General features: G+C 48.3%; 1 protein-coding gene across 1 annotated transcript; it reads left to right on the plus strand.

The window, feature by feature from the left end:
* Positions 1–10,887: 10,887 nt before the first annotated feature.
* On the plus strand, positions 10,888–13,545 carry LOC143835028 (E3 ubiquitin-protein ligase RNF167-like). The gene has a single exon (XM_077332103.1). It carries the CDS (start codon positions 11,145–11,147, stop codon positions 12,144–12,146), a length of 1,002 nt encoding a protein of 333 aa, XP_077188218.1. The 5' UTR covers positions 10,888–11,144; the 3' UTR covers positions 12,147–13,545.
* The last annotated feature ends 8,161 nt before the right edge of the window (positions 13,546–21,706 follow it).

The raw sequence follows: 21,706 nt of genomic DNA on the forward strand, positions 1-21,706 counted from the left end.
TGATGCAGGCTGATGCAGTCATTTCGCTCTCTCTGACAGAAATACCATGTCCGCTCTGTAAAGCTGTAGGGGTGTGAAAAGGTGCCTTTTCAAAGCAGAGTTCCGCTGCTGACCCTGGCCATAAAGAACCATCGTGCTTTACAGTCCTGGTCTTATCCACTATGAAGCATTGAGCACTTCTCAAGAAGGCCATAAAACATAAAACGTGGGTGTGAGTGACAGGAGGGTCTTTCCGTTTAGAAGAAAGACGGCTAAGGGAGAACATTATAAGTGGCTTGTAAAAGTATTCATGGGGAAGAAATGGAGATAGTGACAGATTTTATTTTCCTGGGCTCCAAGATCACTGCAGATGGGGACTGCAGCAAAGAAATTAAAAGACGCTTGCTCCTGGGGAGGAAAGCTATGGCAAATCTAGACAGCATCCTAAAAAGCAGAGACATCACCCTGCCAACAAAAGTGTATTTAGTCAAGGCTATGGTCTTCCCAGTTGCAATGTATGGCTGCGAAAGTTGGACCATAAGGAAGGCCGAGCGTCAAAGAATTGAGGCTTTTGAACTCTGGTGCTGGAGAAGACTCTTGCGAGTCCCTTGGACTGCAAGGCGAACAAACCGGTCAGTCCTAGAGGAGATCAGCCCTGACTGCTCCTTAGAAGGCCAGATCCTGAAGATGAAACTCAAATACTTTGGCCACCTCATGAGAAGGAAGGACTCCCTGGAGAAGAGCCTAATGCTGGGAGCGATTGAGGGCAAAAGAAGAAGGGGACGACAGAGAATGAGGTGGCTGGATGGAATCACTGAAGCAGTAGGTGCAAACTTAAATGGACTCCGGGGAATGGTAGAGGATAGGAAGGCCTGGAGGATCATTGTCCATGGGGTCGCAATGGGCCGGACATGACTTCGCACATAACAACAACAAAAGTATTCATGGGGTGGAGGGTGGGGAGTTGACAGAGGAATTTTTCTCCCAGTCCCAAAGGATTATAATTTGAGGGCATCCAGTGCAGACCCATAGAATCCTAGAGTGGGAAGGGGCCAAACAGACCATCTAGTCCCACCCCCTACTCAATGCAGGATCAGCCTCAAGCATCCAGGATAAGGAGCTGTCCAGCCACTGGTTGTAGACCACCAGTGAGGGGGAGCTCACCACCTCCTTAGTTAGTCCAATCCACAGCTGAACTGGACTCATAGAATCCTAGAGTGGGAAGGGGCCACACAGGCCATCTAGTCCACCCCCTGCTCAATGCAGGATAAGCCCCTGCTTGAAGACTACCAATGCGGGGGTGCTTGCCACCTCCTGAGGCAGCCGATCCCACTGCTGAACTATGTGTTGAGAATTCCTCACACACACATACACTTTACTGGCCCATGAAATTATGGGAGAGAATTGGTTTGGGAGACATTTTTATGTGCCCCCCACAGAAGTAGGTTAGGCTAAGAGGGAGGGATGGGCTGGATTGGCTGACAGGTGTTTAGCCTGATGCCTATAAGCAGCAAACCAGGGTGGGGTGGGGACACAAGTGGTCTCTTGGCTCCTGACCTTGACCCCTGCCTTCCTGCCTGGCTCCCTGGACTCTCCCCTTGAGCGTTCCTTTTGGACTCGAAGCTGCGAGTCTGCTTTTACTGGTACCTGAACATTGGAAGTGGATTTTGACTTCCTGTGTCTGCAATCAGGACAAGGACGGGCCAATGTCACTTCCAGGACATGCTGAAGTCGCTGAGGTGCATTGCTACAATACTGAGTGCTCCTCCCTTATTTGGGTGGCAAATTTCCCCTGCTGGCCAGCTGAATGGCAGACCTAGTGAGAGGTGAGGCCTGGCAGTGGGAGACCCCTGCCCTCATGGGCGGTGTGGGGGGGGGGGGGAGGCTGGAATTCATAGGTCCCCTCGTTACTAGGCACCCAGCTTGGTTTAATGATTTAAGAACAGCAGCCTCTAGTTTGGCAAGCCAGGTTTGATTCCTCGCTCCTCCACATGCAGCCAGCTGGGTGACCTTGAGTTAGTCACAGTCCTGCTAGAGCTGTTCTCATGGAGCAGTTCTGTCAGAGCTCTCATCTCCACCTACTTTATGGTGTATCTGTTGTGGGGAGAGGAAGAAGTGGTGATCGTAAGCTGCTTTCAGACTCCTTCGGGTAGAGAAAACTGATGTACAAAAACTAACTCTTCTTCTTCATCATCTACTTTTTTCATGGCAGGAGGGATTTGAATCCAGATCTCCCAGGTCTTCATCCTATAGTCTAACCACTACAGTCCTCTAGCTCTTGTCTGGTCCCCTTACATCCCCTGGCAGGAACTCTTGGGCCCTTATAAAATGCTGGTCTGGCCCCCCAACCTCGGGCACGGCCTCCTGACCTCTCTGCTTAACCTTTCTCCCTTAATTAGGTTTTCGGGGGAGGGGGGGATACCCCCGCGCGTAATGCTGCAATTCAAGGTGGCATTTGAGAGGAATGGTTCCCTTTAGCATAGCCGACAGCTAATTTGTGTAAAGTTTAATTACAGCGAGCATTAATTAACTGGCAGTGTGTTACAATACTAAAAGTGAGGCCATCTGTTCCCAGAGAAACCGCCTCCCCCCCCCCCCCCCCGCCACCGCCCGGTTTGGATTGGAGCCTTAATAATGTCATTGCTCTGGAGGTTGTTACATCGGATGCAACGTAGCAGAAAGTCAACGTAAGAGGAGTTCATCCATCACGGAAGACGGCGGGAGGGAGGGAGGGCCGCTGAGCAAGAAGCCACGGGACTCAGACTGCCACCATGCCGGAAATGGGATTGGGCCCAGGAAACGCATTTTCTTTTCCTGTTTGTTCATGGGAAAGAATTCCCTTGATGCAGCACAGAAGAAACAACACAGAGCTGTGGAATGTGGGGGTAGGGAGCCTCCTGAGCATGCAAAGAGTATTTTCTTGAGCACACAGGGTGGTTCTGTGCAACCACAAACAGGAAAGGACCGGCCCAAGAGAACGTAGACCCTGTCTCAGATGACAATCTATGAAGCATTCCAAACCAGCTCGGTGTGTGGAAGCTCACAGCTGCCAGCCTCCCGGTCGGTCCTGGAGATCTCCTGGAATTGCAAACTATCCCCAAAATACAGAGGCCAGATCCCCTGGAGAAAACAGTAGCAGGTACGATGGACGGTGTGGCATTTCACCCTCCCCAGGCTTCACCACCAAACTCTCAAGGGATTTCCCAGCTTGGAGTCCGTCTCCCAGGGGCTTACCTCGTCCCTGGTCTGCTGGAGACATGCCAGACGGCCCAGAGGCAACCTGGAACAGCACAGAACAGGACCGGAAGAACTTCTCTGGATGGGGCTGGTTTTTCTGTGTAAAAAACGTGCAACCAGAAATGTGCTGTTCCATGTCTTGGCGGGGGGGGGGGTGAACTTTGGAAAATATCTTTGTGCAGTTCCAAAATTTTGTTCTTCTGCATGAGGTCTTTCAGCTCAGGAGGGCTCCTCACATTTTATGTAGTTTTTGTATGTCGTGGTGTGACACCGCTCCCCCCCCCCACAGCCACTAGGGCAGGGCGGCATCCCCTCCCCCACCCCCAAACAGATGAGAGACACCCCCCCATACACACACACAGACACACACACTGCTTTGCTAGCACTGTCCTCCCTGCCCCTGCACTGAGTCTCTGGGTGAGGTTCCTACCCTGGGAGCGCAGGGATGCCCCCTATGGGTGGAAAGGCAACATATCCATGTTTCTCATGATATAAATACATCAAAATGAAATGTCTGTTTTGCTTGGTGGAGCTGTGTCTCACACCCTGTGGTGGGGGTGGGATCTTCTGGGAGAGGGGACCACGATAGTCCCAAGGCACTGTGGGGCAGGGAGGTGACTGGAGGGGATGCTGATCCTGGGTTGGGGGGCTGCCCATAGCAACCCTAGACCTCAATAGGGTCTCATGCCCAAATTCCCCCCTTCCAAAGCAGCCATTTTCCCCAGTGGAATTGATCTCTGCAGGTCAGTTCTAACTCGGGGAGAGGGCCTTGCCCTGCCTGTAGGTGGGCAACCCAAATACACAGACTCATGCTGTGCCAGTCTGTGGGCACCACAGACTCCCAGGCAAGTGCATGCCGGATTTCAGCCGTAAGCACAGGCAGCCCTAAATCACCTGCTCTGATAGCCAGTCGATTTCAGAATTTCCAACAAAGTCACTGTCAAAACCCTGTACAGAGGGTTTTCCCCCTCTGGCTTCTCAATTATCAGGGGGAGGGATAAAAGATAGGGGACTGCCCATGGATTGCAGGCCAATGGCAACCAACCCTGTCACTACTCTAGAACAGGGGCTCAAACTGTGGCTCTCCAGATGTCCGTGGACTACAATTCCCATGAGCCCCTATCGGGGCTCATGAGAATTGCAGTCCACGGACATCTGGAGAGCCACAGTTTGGTCACCCCTGCTCTAGAAGATCAGTATCGGCGATAGTGAACCCCGCCATGTGTTAGTTTTTAAGAGGACACAGAACTCCTCGCCAGTCCTGTTTTTATATGAAATGTATATGAAACATTGTACGGACTCATGCTATATATACAACAAGCCTGAATATTTAGCAAGCCTAAATTCTATACAATAGGTACATTTTGCAGAACAAACCCAAACCCGAATGTAAAGAAATTACTGGATGGTCTAAATTTCCTCACCATTTTGGGCAAGGACATTTCTTCAGTAGAAAATCTCTATGCTGTCCAGCACCTGATTTGCGAAAGAAAGAAAGAAAGAAAGAAAGAAAGAAAGAAAGAAAGAAAGAAAGAAAGAAAGAAAGAAAGAAAGAAAGAAAGAAAGAAAGAAAGAGAGGGGGGGAGAAAGAGAGAAAGAAAGAGAGAGAGAAAGAAAGAAAGAGAGGGAGAGAAAGAAAGAAAGAAAGAAAGAGAGAGAGAGAGAGAAAGAAAGAGAGAAAGAAAGAAAGAAAGAAAGAAGAAAGAAAGAAAGAAAGAAAGAGAGGGAGAGAAAGAAAGAAAGAGAGAGAGAGAGAAAGAAAGAAAGAGAGAAGAGAAGAAAGAAAGAGAGAAAGAAAGAAAGAAAGAAAGAAAGAAAGAAAGAGAGAGAGAGAAAGAAAGAATGAAAGAAAGAAAGAAAGAGAGAGAGAGAGAGAAAGAAAGAGAGAAAGAAAGAGAGAAAGAAAGAGAGAGAGAGAGAGAGAAAGAAAGAAAGAAAGAAGGAAAGAAAGAGGGAGAGAAAGGAAGAAAGAAAGAAAGAGAGAGAAAGAAAGAATGAAAGAAAGAAAGAGAGAGAGAGAGAAAGAGAGAGAGAGAAAGAAAGAAAGAGAGAAAGAAAGAGAGAAAGAAAGAGAGAGAGAGAGAAAGAAAGAAAGAAAGAAGGAAAGAAAGAGAGGGAGAGAAAGAAAGAAAGAAAGAAAGAGAAAGAAAGAAAGAATGAAAGAAAGAAAGAGAGAGAGAGAGAAAGAGAGAGAGAGAAAGAAAGAAAGAAAGAAAGAAAGAAGGAAAGAAAGAGAGAGAGAGAGAAAGAAAGAATGAAAGAAAGAAAGAGAGAGAGAAAGAAAGAGACAGAGAGAGAGAGAGAGAAAGAAAGACAGAGAGAGAGAAAGAAAGAGAGAGAGAAAGACAGAGAGAGAGAAAGAAAGAGAGAAAGAAAGAAAGAATGAAAGAAAGATAGAAAGAAAGAGAGAGAGAGAGAAAGAAAGAAAGAAAGAAAGAGAAAGAAAGAAAGAAAGAAAGAAAGAAAGAAAGAAAGAAAGAAAGAAAGAAAGAAAGAAAGAAAGAAAGAAAGAAAGAAGAAAAGCATATGCTCAAGTGTGAGGACTAAAATGGGCAAAATGGTAAAATGTTTTCTTAAAAAACCCATCACAGCTTAAGTGTAAAAGCAATTTCATATGTTTGCTAATGTAGACCCACTTGAGGGTATCACATTTTGAGATAGCCAGCTTAAATAATGTATTTCCTTTTATTAACTGGTTAAGATCCAATTAGGCTAGGAATTATCGTAGCGTTAGAGGTAATATTGCAGGCTGGTTGTGCTTTACAGATGGCTCGTAGAAGACCATGGTTAGCTACCAGGCCCAGATCTAACTGGAGGAGCTCCAGCCCTGATGAGGAACGCTGAGACATGTTTGAACATATTTGGAAGGTGAACGTCCAGTCTCAGAAAATTCCCCCATTTCCTCCAGGGGAATGGATCTTTGTAGAATGAGGATGAGCTGTAATTCTGGGGGATCCTCAGGTTCCACCTGGAGGCTGGCACCCCTAAGGCAGTTTCCTCTGCGTCATCTTCTGGGACCTGTCCTGGGGCCATTCTTCCTGCACACCCCTGGCCAATGCTCAGTCCTGAATCTCTGAGATGTCTCATCTCCCCATCCCCACCCACCCACCTCTGATCTTCTCAGGGCACTGCTGGGCCAAGCTCTTCCAGCAAAGCCATCTTGCTTATCATAAGTGGTTGATTAAACAAAGGAGGTGCCCCCTCCTGACACCCCCTTCTTAGGTGGGGGTGCCAGTCCTCCAGCGATAAAAAAACCTCTTGGGAGAATTGGTTTCCGTGTGGCTTTCTTGAAGTCTTTCCCAGTCCTTCCGGGAAAGATCACTCGCTTAGCAGAAGCTGTTCTGGAGCTTCAGAGCTTCAAAACAGCATGTCTGAAAAGCGGGAGAAAGGGGGGGGGGGAGAAATATTATTTATTTTCAAAATTGATAGGCTGTTAACTCTCAGAGCCAGTTTGGTGTAGTGGTTAGGAGTGCAGACTTCTAATCTGGCATGCCAGGTTCGATTCTGCGCTCCTCCACATGCAGCCAGTTGGGTGACCTTGGGCTTGCCACGGTTCTGATAAAGTTGTTCTTATCGAGCAGTAATATCAGGGCTCTCTCAGCCTCACCTCCCTCACAGGGTGTCTGTTGTGGGGAGAGGAAAGGGAAGGCGACTGTAAGCCACTTTGAGCCTCCTTCAGGTAGGGAAAAGCGGCATATAAGAACCAACTCTTCTTCTTCTTCTTCTTCAGTAATATCTGGGCTCTCTCAGCCTCACCTCCCTCACAGGGTGTCTGTTTTGGGGAAAGGGAAGGGAAGGCGACTGTAACCCCCTTTGAGCCTCCTTCGGGTAGGGAAAAGCGGCATATAAGAACCAACTCTTCTTCTTCTTCTTCTTCTTCTTCTTCTTCTTCTTCTTCTTCTTCTTCTTCTTCTTCTTCTTCTTCTTCTTCTTCTTCTTCACCCCAGAGGTTCCCAAGGTGGTTGACCATGCGAAATAACAACGGGAGCCATCTGGTGACGGACTAAAAGCCGCATTTTCAAAAGGGTGAGCGGCAGCCGTTGAGAAATCCAGAGGCAGGAGATCATGTTTTGAGGCAGGGTACATTGCGAGGCTTCCTGTCTCCTTTGCCTTGTTAGGATTGTAAAATGCCATCCTAGTCTCTAGTTTGAATGTGTCCCATTATGTCATTCTTAACCTTTTCTGTGTGGAAATGGGAAAGCGTGCTTTAAATGTATGGTTGCAGTTTGTTAGCAAGAGCCAACCTGATGTTGTGGTTAAGAGCGTCAGCCTCCAATCTGGAGAACCAGGTTTGATTCCCCGCTCCTCCTCCCCACGCAGCCAGCTGGATGGCCCTGGGCCAGTCCTAGTCCTGCTAGAGCTGCTCTTTTAGAGCAGTCCTGTCAGAGCTCTCTCAGCCCCACCTACCTCACAGGGCTGGCTGTGGTGGGGAGAGGAAGAGGAAGCGATTGTAAGCATCTTTGAGACTCCTTCGGATATATAAGAACCCACTCCTTCTTGTTTGTTTCTTAAAATCAAGATTCTAAAAGGACCATCACAGTAACAAAACTCATCTTCTGCTTTTGAGAAAGATGTGTTGAAAGAGCTCTAAATAAAATAAAGATGAAAGCAAAAGAACCGAACCAAGCCTGACTCCTGTGCATCTTTCAGACCAACCAAGCTTAATGCAGAGTCTAGGGCAGGCTCTCACGTATCTGAAGTATGCATGCACACAAAGGCTGATGCCCAGAATTAAACATCGTTAGTCTGTAATGTGATGCTAGACTGTTACTTCAGACCAACGTGGCTACCCAGCAAAGAAGTAGAAACCCAACCCCCCTTGGGGGTCAGACCTTGGAACTCTTGCAAGAAACAAACAGGATGAGGTGTCAAGATCGTTCTCACATGTTCACACATTCACTTCTTTTTCCATGAAAGGCCAACTGCTAAATTACTTGGACTGTGAAAAACATCTCCTGATATCTAGCTGGTACTATTCTACATGTAGTCTAAACCCATTACTGTAGATGCTTCCAACAGGAACCGTTCCCTGCCCTCCTCTAAGTCAGGGAGAGTCAACCTGTGGTCCTCCAGATGTCCATGGACTACAATTCCCATGAGCCCCTGCCAGCATTTGCTGGCAGGGGCTTGTGGGAATTGTAGTCCATGAACATCTGGAGGACCACAGGTTGACTACCCCAGCTCTATGTGACAACCTTTCAAATACTTCAAGACAGCAATCTGTCAACCTCCTCATCTCCAGGGCGAAGATTCCCAAATCTTTCTTCACAGGGCTTGGTTCCCAGGCGCCGGATCATCCCCGTCGCTCTCCCCCGACCCTCTCCATTTTGTCCCCGTCCTTTCTGACGTGAGGCCTCCAGAACGGCACACAGGTCTCCAGGTGGGGTCTGACCCATGTGGTACATAGTGGGACTATGACATCTTGTGATTTTGATGTGATGCCCAAGACTGCATTTGCCTTCTTTACCACCACATATGTCTCCTGGAGGTTTCCAGTCACCACCTGGGGGTTGGCACTCATTAGAGCAGGGGTAGTCAAACTGCGGTCCTCCAGATGTCCATGGGCTACAATTCCCATTCGCTGGCAGGTGCTCATGGGAATTGTAGTCCATGGACATCTGGAGGGCAGCAGTTTGACTACCCCTGCATTAGAGCGATGTAAACTGCTCTAGATTCTCTCTGGGGAAAAAGGCAGAGCAGAAATGAAGTACATCCTGCTGACTTAATGCCTTTGAATCCAGTCCCAAACCGTCTCTGCTGACTGCTTTCAAGCTCAGCCTGGCCCCTGCAGTTCGAAAGGTTAGTGCCTCAGCATCCCCCGCCCCCAAATGAGAGTGTGCAAAGATTAGGCTCGCAGTAAGGTTTGGGTGTGCGAATACATCACAGCAGAATACATCTGGTAAGCGGACAGGAATTTAACGGTGGGCGGGAGGAAGGAAAAACGTGCCCGGCGGCCTTTCCCACTGCAGGGATAAATCGGAACTGCGGGAAACAAGTCGCTTTTAATTAGAGCAGGTGCGCGGTGCCCAAAGAAGCTGCAAACATTGATTCAAGCCACGGAAAGGCCCCCCGAGAAGGACCGGGCAAGACGCCACCCGGAGAGGCCCTCTGTACTTTGCAACAATCTGCAGAAGGCAGTGCTGGAGCACGCCTCGGCATATTGGCACCAAGCTGTTTTCCACACATGCTCTTTTTCGCCTTTGCAAAATGTATCCATTGGGCTTCATTTGCCTGTTTCGTTCCGTATCCCACCTTACAGCCCAGTGGAAGCCCCAAGTGGCTTGCGACAGTCTCTTCTCCTCTGTTCTGTCCTCACAAGAGCCCTGCGAGGTAGGCGAGGCTAAGAGATGGGCCAAATCACCCAGCTGGATTCCAGGGCACAAAGTGGGAATCAAAGCTCTCAATCTCAACACCCGCTGGCTCACACGGGCTTCGACTAGGTCTCTAACTGGATTTTGGGTGGGAACAACCACAGGAAGACCAAAGCAACCATTCACAGATGATCAGTTGCTCCCAGCCAGCAAAACACCAATCCCCCAATTTGAATCTGGCTTCTGCTATTATTCAGGGGGGGGGGTAGGCAAGGCCCTTTAAGCTGGAAGCTGTGGATTTCTTCCGCCAGCTGTGATGCTTTCATCTTTTGTCTTTGCACATCTGCAGCTGTGTGTCACAGAAACCCTGCGCAGTAGGCTAGCTGAGCAAGAATGGCTTACCCAAGAGAACTTATTAACCTTCACTACTTAGGAAAGATTCAAATGAGTAGCCATGTTGGTCTGAAGTAACACAATAATTGTAGTCCATGGACACCTGGAGGGCCGCAGTTTGACCACAGCTGATCCTAGTTCACAGGGATCTTGTGAGGATACAATGGAAGACAGGAGAACATCCGAAGCTGGTTTGGGTTCCAATTGGGGAGAAGGCAGGGTACAAACAAAATAATTTAAAAATAAATAAGATACTGTATCATTGGCCTTTCGTATTAACTGGGGATGCCCAGGATTGAACTCGGGCCCTTTGGCACTCTGGCACTCAGCCCCAGCAGCTCCCCAAATTGTGTCCTTCTATGACCACCTTCCCCCACCCAGCGCTGAAACAATTCAGTTCACCAGTGATTTCCATAGACTTATGTTGAGGGTTCATTTCACGATTGTTATGACAGCCTTGTCATCCTGTCCAGTTTGTAGGCCATCTTGATGATCTCATGGCCCCTAAGCATAATTTTAGAAGCCTTTAAGCATGTTATAAACAAGCTCCCTTGCCAACCATCCCTTCCCACTGGACCAGAGTCCGGAAACAGGGAGGTGGTGCTATACCAGGGCCCCAACATGGTGCCCATTGAAGTCATATGTCACCTCGCTCCCTGACATTTTATGATTGGCTCTGCCTCCTGTGACAGTCACGTGGTTCTTGTGCCCACCACCCTCTGTCAGGCTCCCCCAGGCAGGCTTGGGCACCCCTGCTCTATTCAGAGGCAAAAATGAAGATATGTAAGTATAAGGCAAGGAATGGTTTTTGGCACCCGTCCTCAAAGATGGATTTAGGGGTTCTTCTGCCCCACCAGGCGTTAACTCCACCCTCACCCACTCCCACTCCAGAATGAGCCCTGCTCATGAAGGCCAGCCATGACATCACAATTGCTGCAGGGAGAAAGGGCTGGGGAGTCTGGGGGGGGGCAGGGAGGTGGAGGAGCAGCCAACAGGCCAGCGGTCAAGGAGCAACCAACAGGGCAAGCCTGTTGTGAAGGGGAGGAGGGTCTGGCCAGATCCAGCGGCAACTCTTTATTCCCATGGAAACCAAAGCAGCTGTCTGGAGCACACAGATCCTTCTCTAGAGCCTTGAAGCCAAAGGTTTCCCCTTGAAGACTGCTCCACCTGGCCGTCCTTCAGCCACGACACGTCATCTCCAGCCCTCCAGGAACACTTGACAGCATGTGGGCACTTCTTCCTCTTCCACACGTGGTCATGATGTTCTTAGTCTTCCAAGTTCCTGCTGGGAAAGGCTTCATCCGGGCTATCTGCAGGCAGAACGCCTCCAGTCGAGACTTCAGGGCCCTGCCGGCGCTTTTCGGCCCCCCTGTCCCTGCGGAAGGGCTTGTGGGGCATCTGGTGGAGGTGAGGCCTGAGAACGCATGCCACCCCATCAAAAGCCCACCAAACACCTCCGCAGTTTTCATTGCACTCATCCGCAGGTACGACTGCTCCTTGGCCACCAAGCTCCTTCATGCTCAGCGGGCGGGGTACCAGGCTGCCATCGTGCACTCCCAGGGCCTTATGAGCATGGTGCGTGAGGCGGAAGCCTGGAAGAAGATCCACATCCCCTCTATGATCACCACCAGTAGAGCTTCTAGGATCCTGAAGTTCCTCCATCGCTCTGGGAAATTGTCGTCTGTGGTCTTGGTCCCTGGACATCTGCATTTGGGCTCTGCTGGGAATCCTCACGTGGTCCGCACTACGACTTTGGCCTGCAGATGTCATATCCGGTTGCCGGGCCCCCACCTGCCAGTTGCCACTCTCCACATTCTGTGGATGATCCCAGCGTCCGCTCTGATTGCCTCGTTGCTTATCGAGAAATATTTATTGATGTGCAAGAAGTGGAAGATGGTAAGAAACCAGTCTTACCGAGAAAAGGGGAACGAACAAGCCGGCTTCTCCCTCCTCGGTTCCAAATATCAAGAGTGTGCTATCTGCTTGGAGAAGTATCTGGAATACGACAGCTTGAAGGTCCTCTCGTGTTCTCACGCCTTTCACAGCCGATGCATCGACCGCTGGCATATCACTCAAGCCAGGAGTAAGACCTGCCCGCTTTGCATGCAGAAGGTGATGCTGGTAGTCCGTCTGCAGACCGTGAGGCTGTGGAAAGAAGAAGCAAAAGGACACGGCAAGAACCGAAGAGCGTGGCCTGGAAAAGCAAAGCCCAGTTTTGACCAATGATCCCCGTGGTTGACCATCCAACCGTTGCTCCCCAGGCATGAAACCAATCAGTACTGAATGACGCAAAGTTCTTCTAGAATATTAGTTGTGGAGGCCAGGAAGGAAGTGTTGGTCTGTGGAATGTGAGAACGTGTGGTTTCCTTCAAACTCTTGGCCATCTATAAGACAGGAGAAGATGGAATTCTACCAGGAAGATCACAGCAGTGTTATTGAGCAAGAGAAACAGCTACTCCAAAGTGGAATGGAGGGTATCCCAGGATTATTATGGGATGGTGCCAGTCATCCAGAGAATGCACAATCAGGTTCTGCTCTGCTCCACAACAAACAACCGTTCTTGCATGTTAGTCCAACACTGGGGCCAACTTGGCTTCTGCATTGCTCGTCTCCTGCAAATGTAGTTTATCTGCTCCTGTTTTTATATCCCTATAGCCGTTTCTGAAATCAAACCCAGTGCTGGATAGTCTTTTCAAGAACTCACTGCGGACATAGGGAGACTAATGAGGTATCAAATTAAAGCACAGACTGCATAGATACGTAAAAGCCAAAACAAGTGACAGTGGGGTGTCTTTTTTTTTTTGCCAACTTCCCTCCATATTAGAAAAAAAAGAGAAAGAAATGAAGGTTGCCGTTTTTAAAATGTCCATAGCCGTGAGGTGCCAGAAGGTTGGCTTTGCCATCTTGAAATGAGCCCTCTCCAGCTATTGGTTCACCGGTGGCGTCAATGGAATGTTCATCAACATTTTACCATTTCAGACCTCTGAAAAAATCCAACAGCTCCCAAAGGAGCTGTGCATGGTAAATGGCCGGCTGGCAGTGGAGAAGGGAGAGAGCAGCTGGAGATTGCTGGTCTTTGAGACCCAGGGAGATCATGCATCTGAGTATGAGAGCGATTCTCTTCCATGTTTGCTATCTATAGATAGGTAGATAATACCTGCCTATATAAAACATGACTTGTGTGAACAGGAGTCTCAGAGAGTGAAAGAGAAACAGAGAAGATCGGTAGGATGGAGGAGACATGCCATGGCCATAATCCTTGTGTGAAAAGGATTTCAGGACTGCAGATGATCCCAAACTGTACAGAAGTCAAATAGGGACAAAGCCAGAAAAAGTATTAACGCAGTTTTAGCTTGCATTCGTAGAAGCGTAATATCAAAATCACAAAACGCAAGAGTTCTGCACTAGTCAGGACTTAACGTTCCATCCCGAGTCTCGTGGTTGGAGGGTTTGGAAGCAAGTCCTATGAGGGATGTTTGGAAGAACTGATATGTGTCACCTGGGGAAGAGGTGCCTGAAAGTCTAGCTCAGGGAAAGACATGGTAGGGGTAGGAGTAGATTTAATAGGCTTAAATTAACGGAGGGAAGAATTTCAACAGACATCAGGAGAAATTCCCTAATAAGAGCAGCAGTGGAGCCAATGGAGGGTAAGTAGGCTGTCCCCATTTTGAAGGCTTCACCAAGGAGTTGGGATTGCTGTATACTGTATCGATTAACAGGTTGGACAAGATAGCCTCTGAGGATCCTTCCAACACCCACTGTGTGAGTTTGTACTTGAAGAACATGTTGTTCTCTGGGCTACACTGGCTGCAGGGAAGAACATTTAAGATTTTACTACTTTTCATCCTGCTTCCATTCAGGCCTTGTGCCATTAGTGAGAGATGAAACTCAGATATCAGATGGAGCAAAATCTAGAACCCCTTGGGAGCTCTTCTTGATACTGCAGAAGTTCAGGTGACATCTATTAACTAGAGTTGTATAGAGTGCTGAGTTTAGAGTTCAGCAGTGGAATTGGCTGCCAGAGAAGGTGGTGAGCTCCCCTCACTGGTGGTGTTCAGAAGCTGGACAGATCCTTCTCCTGGATGCTTGAGGCTGATCCTTCATTGAGCAGTGGGTGGGACTACATGGCCTGCACGGCCCCTTCCCACTCTAGGATTCTATGACTCTAGTTCAGCAGTGGAATGGGCTGCCTAAGGAGGTGGGGAGCTCCCCCTCACTGGTTGTCTTCAAGCAGCAGCTGGACAGAGACTTCTCCTGGATGCTTTAGGCTGATCCTGCATTGAGTAGGGGGTGGGACTAGATGCCTGTATTGCCCCTTCCAACTGGACTTTTCAGCAGCTGGGCTCTAGGACCCTCTCTTCATCATCATCACATTTTCTTTTCCAAGTCTTGCAAATTGTAATTGCAGGCTGAATAGCATCTTCAAGGTTAGTATTGATACTTCATTGGCAGCCTACTACTGGATTTAGATGGCTGACCCTGAAGATCAACTGGATCTTCTAAAGACACAGTCTCCCAAATTTCTCTTCCATCTGACAACTGGTCCCATTGGTGAGAAACCCATCAAGAACAAATCTGTAAAACTCTCGTAGACTATATTAGCTTGTATTCTCTGATTTATTTATTTAGATTTGTATACTGCCCTTCCATACTCTCTGAAAGAACATGAAAAGTGATCTGCTGTCTCAGAGCAGTGAGGGTCCATCTAGTCCAGCATCCTGCCTCACACAGTGGCCAGTCAGCTCCTCAGGAGGGCCAGCAACAGAACAGAGAGGCTGAGTCCATCACAAGAGCCCTGCTGGATTAGACCAGTGAAGGTCCATCCAGTGCAGCATACTGACTCACATTGTGGCCAGCCAGTTCCCCTGGAGGGCTGACAACAGGACATAGAGGCCATGCTGTTTCCCTGGCTCTGGGATTCAGAGGTTTCATGTCTACAAATGAGGAGATTCCCCTCATGGCTAATGTCATTGATAGACATCTTCCAGCAATCCATCTAATTCCCTTTGGAAGCTGTTGATTCCTGTGGCCATCAGTACATTCTCTAGCAGTGAGCTCCACATTGTAATCACTCACTGTGGAAAGGAGTATTTTGTTTTGTCCACCCTGAACCTACTGCACCTCAGCTTCACTGGATGCCCTTAGAATCATAGAATCATAGATTCATAGAATCATAGAATCATAGAGCTGGAAGGGACCTCGTGGGTCATCTAGTCCTACCCCCTGCACTATGCAGGACACTCACATCTCACCTGCTCATCTACTGTAACCTGCCACCCCCTTGAGCCTTCACGGAATCAGCCTTACTTGTCTTTTGGGAGAGGGAGAAAAATTTATGTTGGTCAATTCTCTACACTCCATGTACGATTGTATAAACCTTTACCATGCCCTGCCCCTCCCCCCATAATCTTGGTCTCCCTCCTTGGTACTTCTTCCACCTCTGCAATGTCTTTTTTGAGATATAGTGACCAAACGAGGCTGCACCCTAGATCTATGCAGGGCATTACAATGCTGGCCACATTCTTCTCGGTCCCTCTCCTCGTAATCCCTAACACAGAGTTTGCCTTTTCCACTGCTGTAGCACTTGGCATCAATACTTTTATCGAGCGATTCACAACGACCTGAAGATCTTTTTCTGCGTCTCAGCTGAAGGAAGGGAGCTTGATAAGATTCAGGGGGAAGATCCAAGGCAGACTCCCATGCTGTCTTTAGAAGAGGTATTTGTTGAGGAAATTGTTCGGGGAGAAGAGGGGAGAAAGCACTTTGCTGAACCACTTCCTGACACAGCCCCTTGAAACCAGATTAGGATTCTCCACTGAGGGCCACTCCATAGAAATCCCTCTTCATGCTCTCCAGGGGGTGGTGGTGGAGGGGGCGGCCAATCACATGCATGTCTCCCACTAAGCCTTTGTTCTCCACTTTCCTTGGAATGTTTCAAGAAAAAGCCAAAACAGAAACTTAATGAGCTCCAGATTTCATTCTCGCAAGGAGGGGGCCCTGGCTCTAATGTAACAGCCTGGCTGTATTATTGTCAATGTTGAGCCATGGGTGCGAGTTGGAAGTCAGCAGCCAAGTGGTGGGTGGGCACACACAGGCTTTGCTGTTGCCCTGGCAAAGCTCTCAGTCAACACGGCAGATTTCCTGGATGGAAGGCTAGGGATATGCAGATGCTCACCAGAACAATGAGATCATCGGAGGCAGTGACCTCAAGGTGCCGCAAACCACCTGCCCACGACAGGCCCGATTGGACGAAGCCTTTGTCAACTTCCTTGCAACATGGGGCGGGTGCTCCAAGGGACAAGCCAAATAGCCCCACACCACATCTGAGTCACTGAGCATAGCAGCACAAGAGTTCCACACTGGATAGGGGTGCTGGCTCCTTGCTTTGGGTTGTCATCTGCTCACAGAGCATCCTAAAAAACGACCACAGGATTGAATTCCAGGTGAAGGGAAGGGGCAAGCGATCCACTCCATGACCAGGTTTCGGCCCCGGTTCTGCCAGAAGAGACCAGAGCCCTTCAGGACCGATGTCAGTTCCGCAGGGCTTGTGTCGTTCTTGAGGCCTCATAAAAGTCAACATCTGCTTTCTCAACCTCTCCACCAACACTGGCATCTGTATTATTATTATTATTATTATTATTGTTGTTGTTGTTGTTGTTGTTGTTGTTGTTATTGTTATTATCCTCAATCCTGAGTTAGGATTTTATGGGCAACAGTATTATACATTGTGCTTGAATTTTAATTAAACCAGGTTTTAAACAGATTCAAGCGGGGACCCAGTTGGTCTGAAGTAGCACAACAAAATTTGAGTCCAATAACATGAAATAACCTTGACATTTTATTTCTCCAAAGTTTTTTGTGAACTACAACTGAACCCAAAGGACTGATCAGCTTTTCTAGCAAAGAATTATCATACTGCATAATTTGGAAGTTATGACACGGTTTACTAATTTGCAACTGGTTTACTTTTTCCTTATATCTGTACTCTTATGATCCTTGTTCTGTTGTCTGAGGAAGAGTGCATGCAAATCTTTGTTGGTCTTAAAGGTGCTATTGGACTCCAATGTAGGTTTTAAATAATTGCATTTAAAAATTGTATGAATTTTTGAAATTATGCGATCATTTGAGACAGGGCAGAATACAAATTTAAGAAACAAAACAAATCCTTCCTAAGTAATGCAATAAAACCAGAGTCCAGTAGCACCTTTAAGACCAATGAAGATTTATTCAAGCATACTCACACTCGAAAGCTCACGCCTTGAATAAATCTTTGTTGGTCTTAAAGGTGCTACCGGACTCTGATTTTATTGTGTTATTGTGATTGTAGTCCATGGACACCTGGAGGACATGGATTGTAGTCCATGGACACCATGGACACTCTGATTTTATTGTGTTATTGTGATTTTATTGTGCATTCGCTGGCAGGGGCTCATGGGAATTGTAATCCATGGACATCTGGAGGGCTGCAGTTTGACTACCCCTGGCTGAGAGAGTGGGTGGCTAGCCCAAGGTCATCCAGTGAGCTTCCATGGCATGATGCAGGGATTCGAACCCAGCTCTCCCAGATACTAGTCCAACAGTCTTAGCCACAACACCACACTGGCTGGGAGGGGTAGGAAGGGAAAAAAAGGCTCTTGCTGCTTCCTTTGGCTAGCCACCCAGCAGCCATAGCCGTCCCAGTCTCCTTCAGATATCAATATTGCCGTTTCCAAGGAAGCACGACTTCACCCCATGGCAGATCACGCCTGGTCCCAGCTGCTGACTCCCTTGGTGGTTTCCATGGCAGCAAAGGGGGAGGAAGGAATGTGTAGACAGAGATGTCCTGTAGCTCTCACTCAGAAGAGAGGTGTTTCCTGTATTCCCGAATGCGAAATTTTGGACTGAACCGGACACTTCTGTTCCAGGAAAACACGCAAGGAATGCTAGAACAAATGGAGGTTCTGCTTCAACTGTGGATTATCTTTGGGTGTTCCTTTGGATCCCTCCCTTTCAGATGATTAGCCAAGCCATACCATGGGCTGGATCCTGCAGGTTGTTCTGCTCATGAGGGAGAATCATTGAAGGCAGGGGTAGTCAACCTGGGGTCTTCCGGATGTTCATGGACTACAATTCCCATGAGTCCTGCCAGCGAATGCTGGCAGGGACTCGTGGGAATTGTAGTTCATGAACATCTGGAGGACCCCAGGTTGACTACCCCTGATTTAAGGTACTTTGAACTCCTTAATGGAAGGCATGGTCCAAAACACAAGAGAATTAAAGATTGATGCAATCCAGAAAGGCCAGTCTTTTATTTTTATGAATACTTTCTCCTAAACTTCACAATAGTAACAACTCTTGGCTTAGTCTGCAAGCCCGGGCAATAGGTTAAAGACTCAAGACACCTGTATTGGCATAACAATAAGTTCAGTGGATGGTTGTGTGGGTCAGCATGAGAACAGCTACATTCAAGTTCTGTAGCACCTCAGCAGCCAAGATTTCAAGAGCATGGTACTTCTGCATCCTGAGTCCAGCTCTATGCAACATTCCTCCCCCTTCTCCCTGAGATAGAAGGACCCCCTACTCAATAGGGAACAGTGGCTTAGTGGCAGAGCCCCTGACCTCTCCAGTTCCAAGGGGCAGGCAGGAAAGGATGGGAAGAGAGCTGGCAGGGCCCTCCTGGCAACCAGTGAAGAATGGGGGATGTATTGCGAATCTCAGGGGCCTACATGATTGCCCACATGACAGGGAAGCAACGTCATCACTTCCAGGCTGTAGGGGTGGCACTCTAATATTTGGGCAAAAGCTCTCCAGTAAATTTGGATTCTACCATAGAGATTTGGCCACATTCTAGAAGGTTGCCCGGATGACCCAGGCATGATGACATCACTTACAGGTCATGTGGGCAGTGATGTAGACATGTCACTACCTGTTAGATGGCTCTCCTCTTTTGGGAGGTAAGTTCCCCTCATCATTGGCCATTGTAAGACTCAGGATGGCATTTACTCATTTAAGGTTCCAATCCTTACCCATAGCAGTGCGTAGTTCTCCCATCTCCCCCTATCTGAATGCATCTGCAAATGTGATAGGGGAGTGATTGAGGACCTCACACACTATGTAATGGACTGCCCCCTTTATGATGAACCAAGAGGCAAGTTTATTAAAACAATACTCCCTACCACCTCAGGCCTCTCAAAAACTGAGTATATGATCTTTTTATTGTCTGATATCGATGCCTACGTTACCAACAGAGTTGCACTGTTTGCTCTCGCAGCCAGGAAAATCAGGTCCAAATTGTGCAATTAGGATTAAAACCCTAATCATTATGGTTCCTTTTATCTGTGCAACTTTTTGTTACTTTTATTACTCCCTGTGATTTTATCAGTTTGATGCCTTCATTTTAACTGACTTTTGTACTGTACAGTCAATTGGCTGGAAATGGCCAATGGCCGACTAATAAACTAAATCTGAGAATCATTGGTCATTGTTGGGGGGATGGTGTGGTATGGCAACCTTAAATGCCTTAAACCCCTGACTCCACCCGGAAGGTCTGGCAACCTTAAATGGGAAAGACCTCAATCTGAGAACCTGGAGAACTGCTGCGAGCCTAAGTAGAAAAAAACTCACCTTGACTGGACTGATGATCTTTCAATCTAAAGCAGCTTCATCTGTGACCCGTATCTGACCAAGGAACCCTGGGCTTTTGAAAGTTGACACCCTGGGAATCTTATTGGTCTCTAAGTGCGGCTGGACCTGAATCCAGCCGCCCAAACTATATGAGCAGAGCCCCATTGGAGCCTCATCTTGCACCAGCAGTGGCCAGCAAGATGCTTTTAGAAAGCCCACAAACTGGACATGTACAAACAAACTGGGCATGTGTTGGGATTGCAGTCAACAAGTAATTTGGTGAAGTCAGCCTTGAAGGGCTGTTTTTAAGCTGTACCTGTGTGCTCACTAGTATGTCAAATGGTCACAGGTGAGGTCGCACATATCCTGTGGATTCTTTTGTTTAAGGTGGGCTCCTGCCCACTTCCTCTTTCTTTACTATATGTGTGCTTTGCTGAAGCAAGGAGCAGACTCCATTAAGGCTCTCTGCTGCTATGTGGCATGTAGTCTGCTTCAGCTAGCCATAGAGGCTTGCAATGTGCTGCTTTTGTCACCACTCTTTAAGCTTTTGGACTCTGCTTCAGTAAGGAGGCTGAAGCAGATGAATAGGATATGTATTTGTAAATGATCTTTCCAGTAAAGATTATTCTCTTTTAAACCTCCAAGTACTTTGAGTCTGGATCTGTGACTCATCCATAAAGGTAACTAATAACTGCATACTTTCAAAATGTTACCCTGCAGCTCGAGTTTTCTGGAGGGACCTAGGACTGAGTCTGGTCCCAAACTCCCAACACACAGATCCTTGATCAGATATCTGCTAACCAGAGGTATACTGCTCCCAAACTCAGAGGTTCCACTGAGCTATCAAGATGCAGAGAGACTGGGAATGTGCCCCTCACCCCCCTTTCAAGCCATCTAAGGCACAGCAATTAGATCAGCAACAGAAATAAAGAGCCGTTTACAATTTCTCTGTGCTGCAGGTAACACCTGGATGGGAATTGTCCTTGCCCAGATGTCTGAGACCTGAATTAGCCATGTGCCACTCCCCCCCCCCCAGCTCCATCACCCAAGCCTCCCTCTTTCCCACTTCCTCCACTTTCTTCTCCTTCTTCCACCCCTCGCTCTTTTTCGTTTCCATTCCCGGAGAAAAACTATTCTTTTTTCCTTAACACGTTGTACAAATCGAGTGAGCTCCCCAAAGTGTTTCTGCAGCCGGGAAGAGATGCCAAACACTTAAGCCGCGAACGTGTTTCTCCAGGGCAAGTCCAAGTTGCGATTCATTTCTAGAGAGGAACAAATCAAACACCTTTTTGATAATGCAGGAAGATGGACCAAAGCTGCTTGGAGAGAAAGGGGTGGGGGCCAGAAAGAGCTCCATGTGGATCATTCACTGTCGCTTGTTGCCAAAACCCACCTCCTGGAGTGGGAGCAAGCTCCCTAGGTGCACAGCACAGTTCCAGCAGCCATGCCCCAGGGAGCAAGGGACAGGGAGACCAGGAGACTTCAGCAGCCATGGGAAGGATGAGCTGGACTCCCCTGTGGTGGGGGAGGAGAGAAGAGCCACCCAGTCCCACCCAGTGTCAGATTTCCAAGGCAAAAGAAGTTCTGTGGTGGCTTGCCCTGGCCTGCCTCTGTGTAGCATCTGGGAGGACTTCCTTGCTGGTCTCCCATCCAAGGATCAACCAGGGCCAACCCTGCTTAGCTCCCGATATTTGATGCAATCGGGCTAGCCTGGACCATCCAGGTCAGAGCAGAGAAAAGCAGAGCTGGGTCACCACGGCCTGCCTCTGTGCCACAACTCAGCTGCCCATCCCAGGACTCACCAGGCCAACCCTGCTTGCCTTCAGAGATCGAGTGCCTTTGGGCTAGGCCTATTCTGCACACAGAGATAATGCACTTCCAATGCAGTTCAGCAGTAGATTTTCCTGTTCTGCACAGGAAAATCCAGCTACCAAAGCACATTGAAAGTGCATTATACTATGTGTGCGGAATGGGCCCTAGTCTGGGCCATCCTAGTCAGTGCCTCCTCAGGTCAGGAGAATATTTCCTCCACTTTCTTGCTGTGACATTTTCCCTTGTAGTGCTCCTCATGAGCTTCTAGCTCACCGTCTCACTGACGCTGGAATATAGGGAACAGCCCTTCAATGGCTGATTTTCTTTCTCTGGGGCTGCAGACAGATGGGAGCAACAGGAGAGAGATCTTC

Source organism: Paroedura picta, chromosome 4, assembly GCF_049243985.1.
Source record: "Paroedura picta isolate Pp20150507F chromosome 4, Ppicta_v3.0, whole genome shotgun sequence".
NCBI classification, from domain to species: domain Eukaryota; kingdom Metazoa; phylum Chordata; class Lepidosauria; order Squamata; family Gekkonidae; genus Paroedura; species Paroedura picta.

Excerpts from the sequence above, each read along its gene's own strand:
- LOC143835028 (XM_077332103.1), top strand. The coding sequence starts at position 11,145 with ATGTGGGCACTTCTTCCTCTTCCACACGTGGTCATGATGTTCTTAGTC.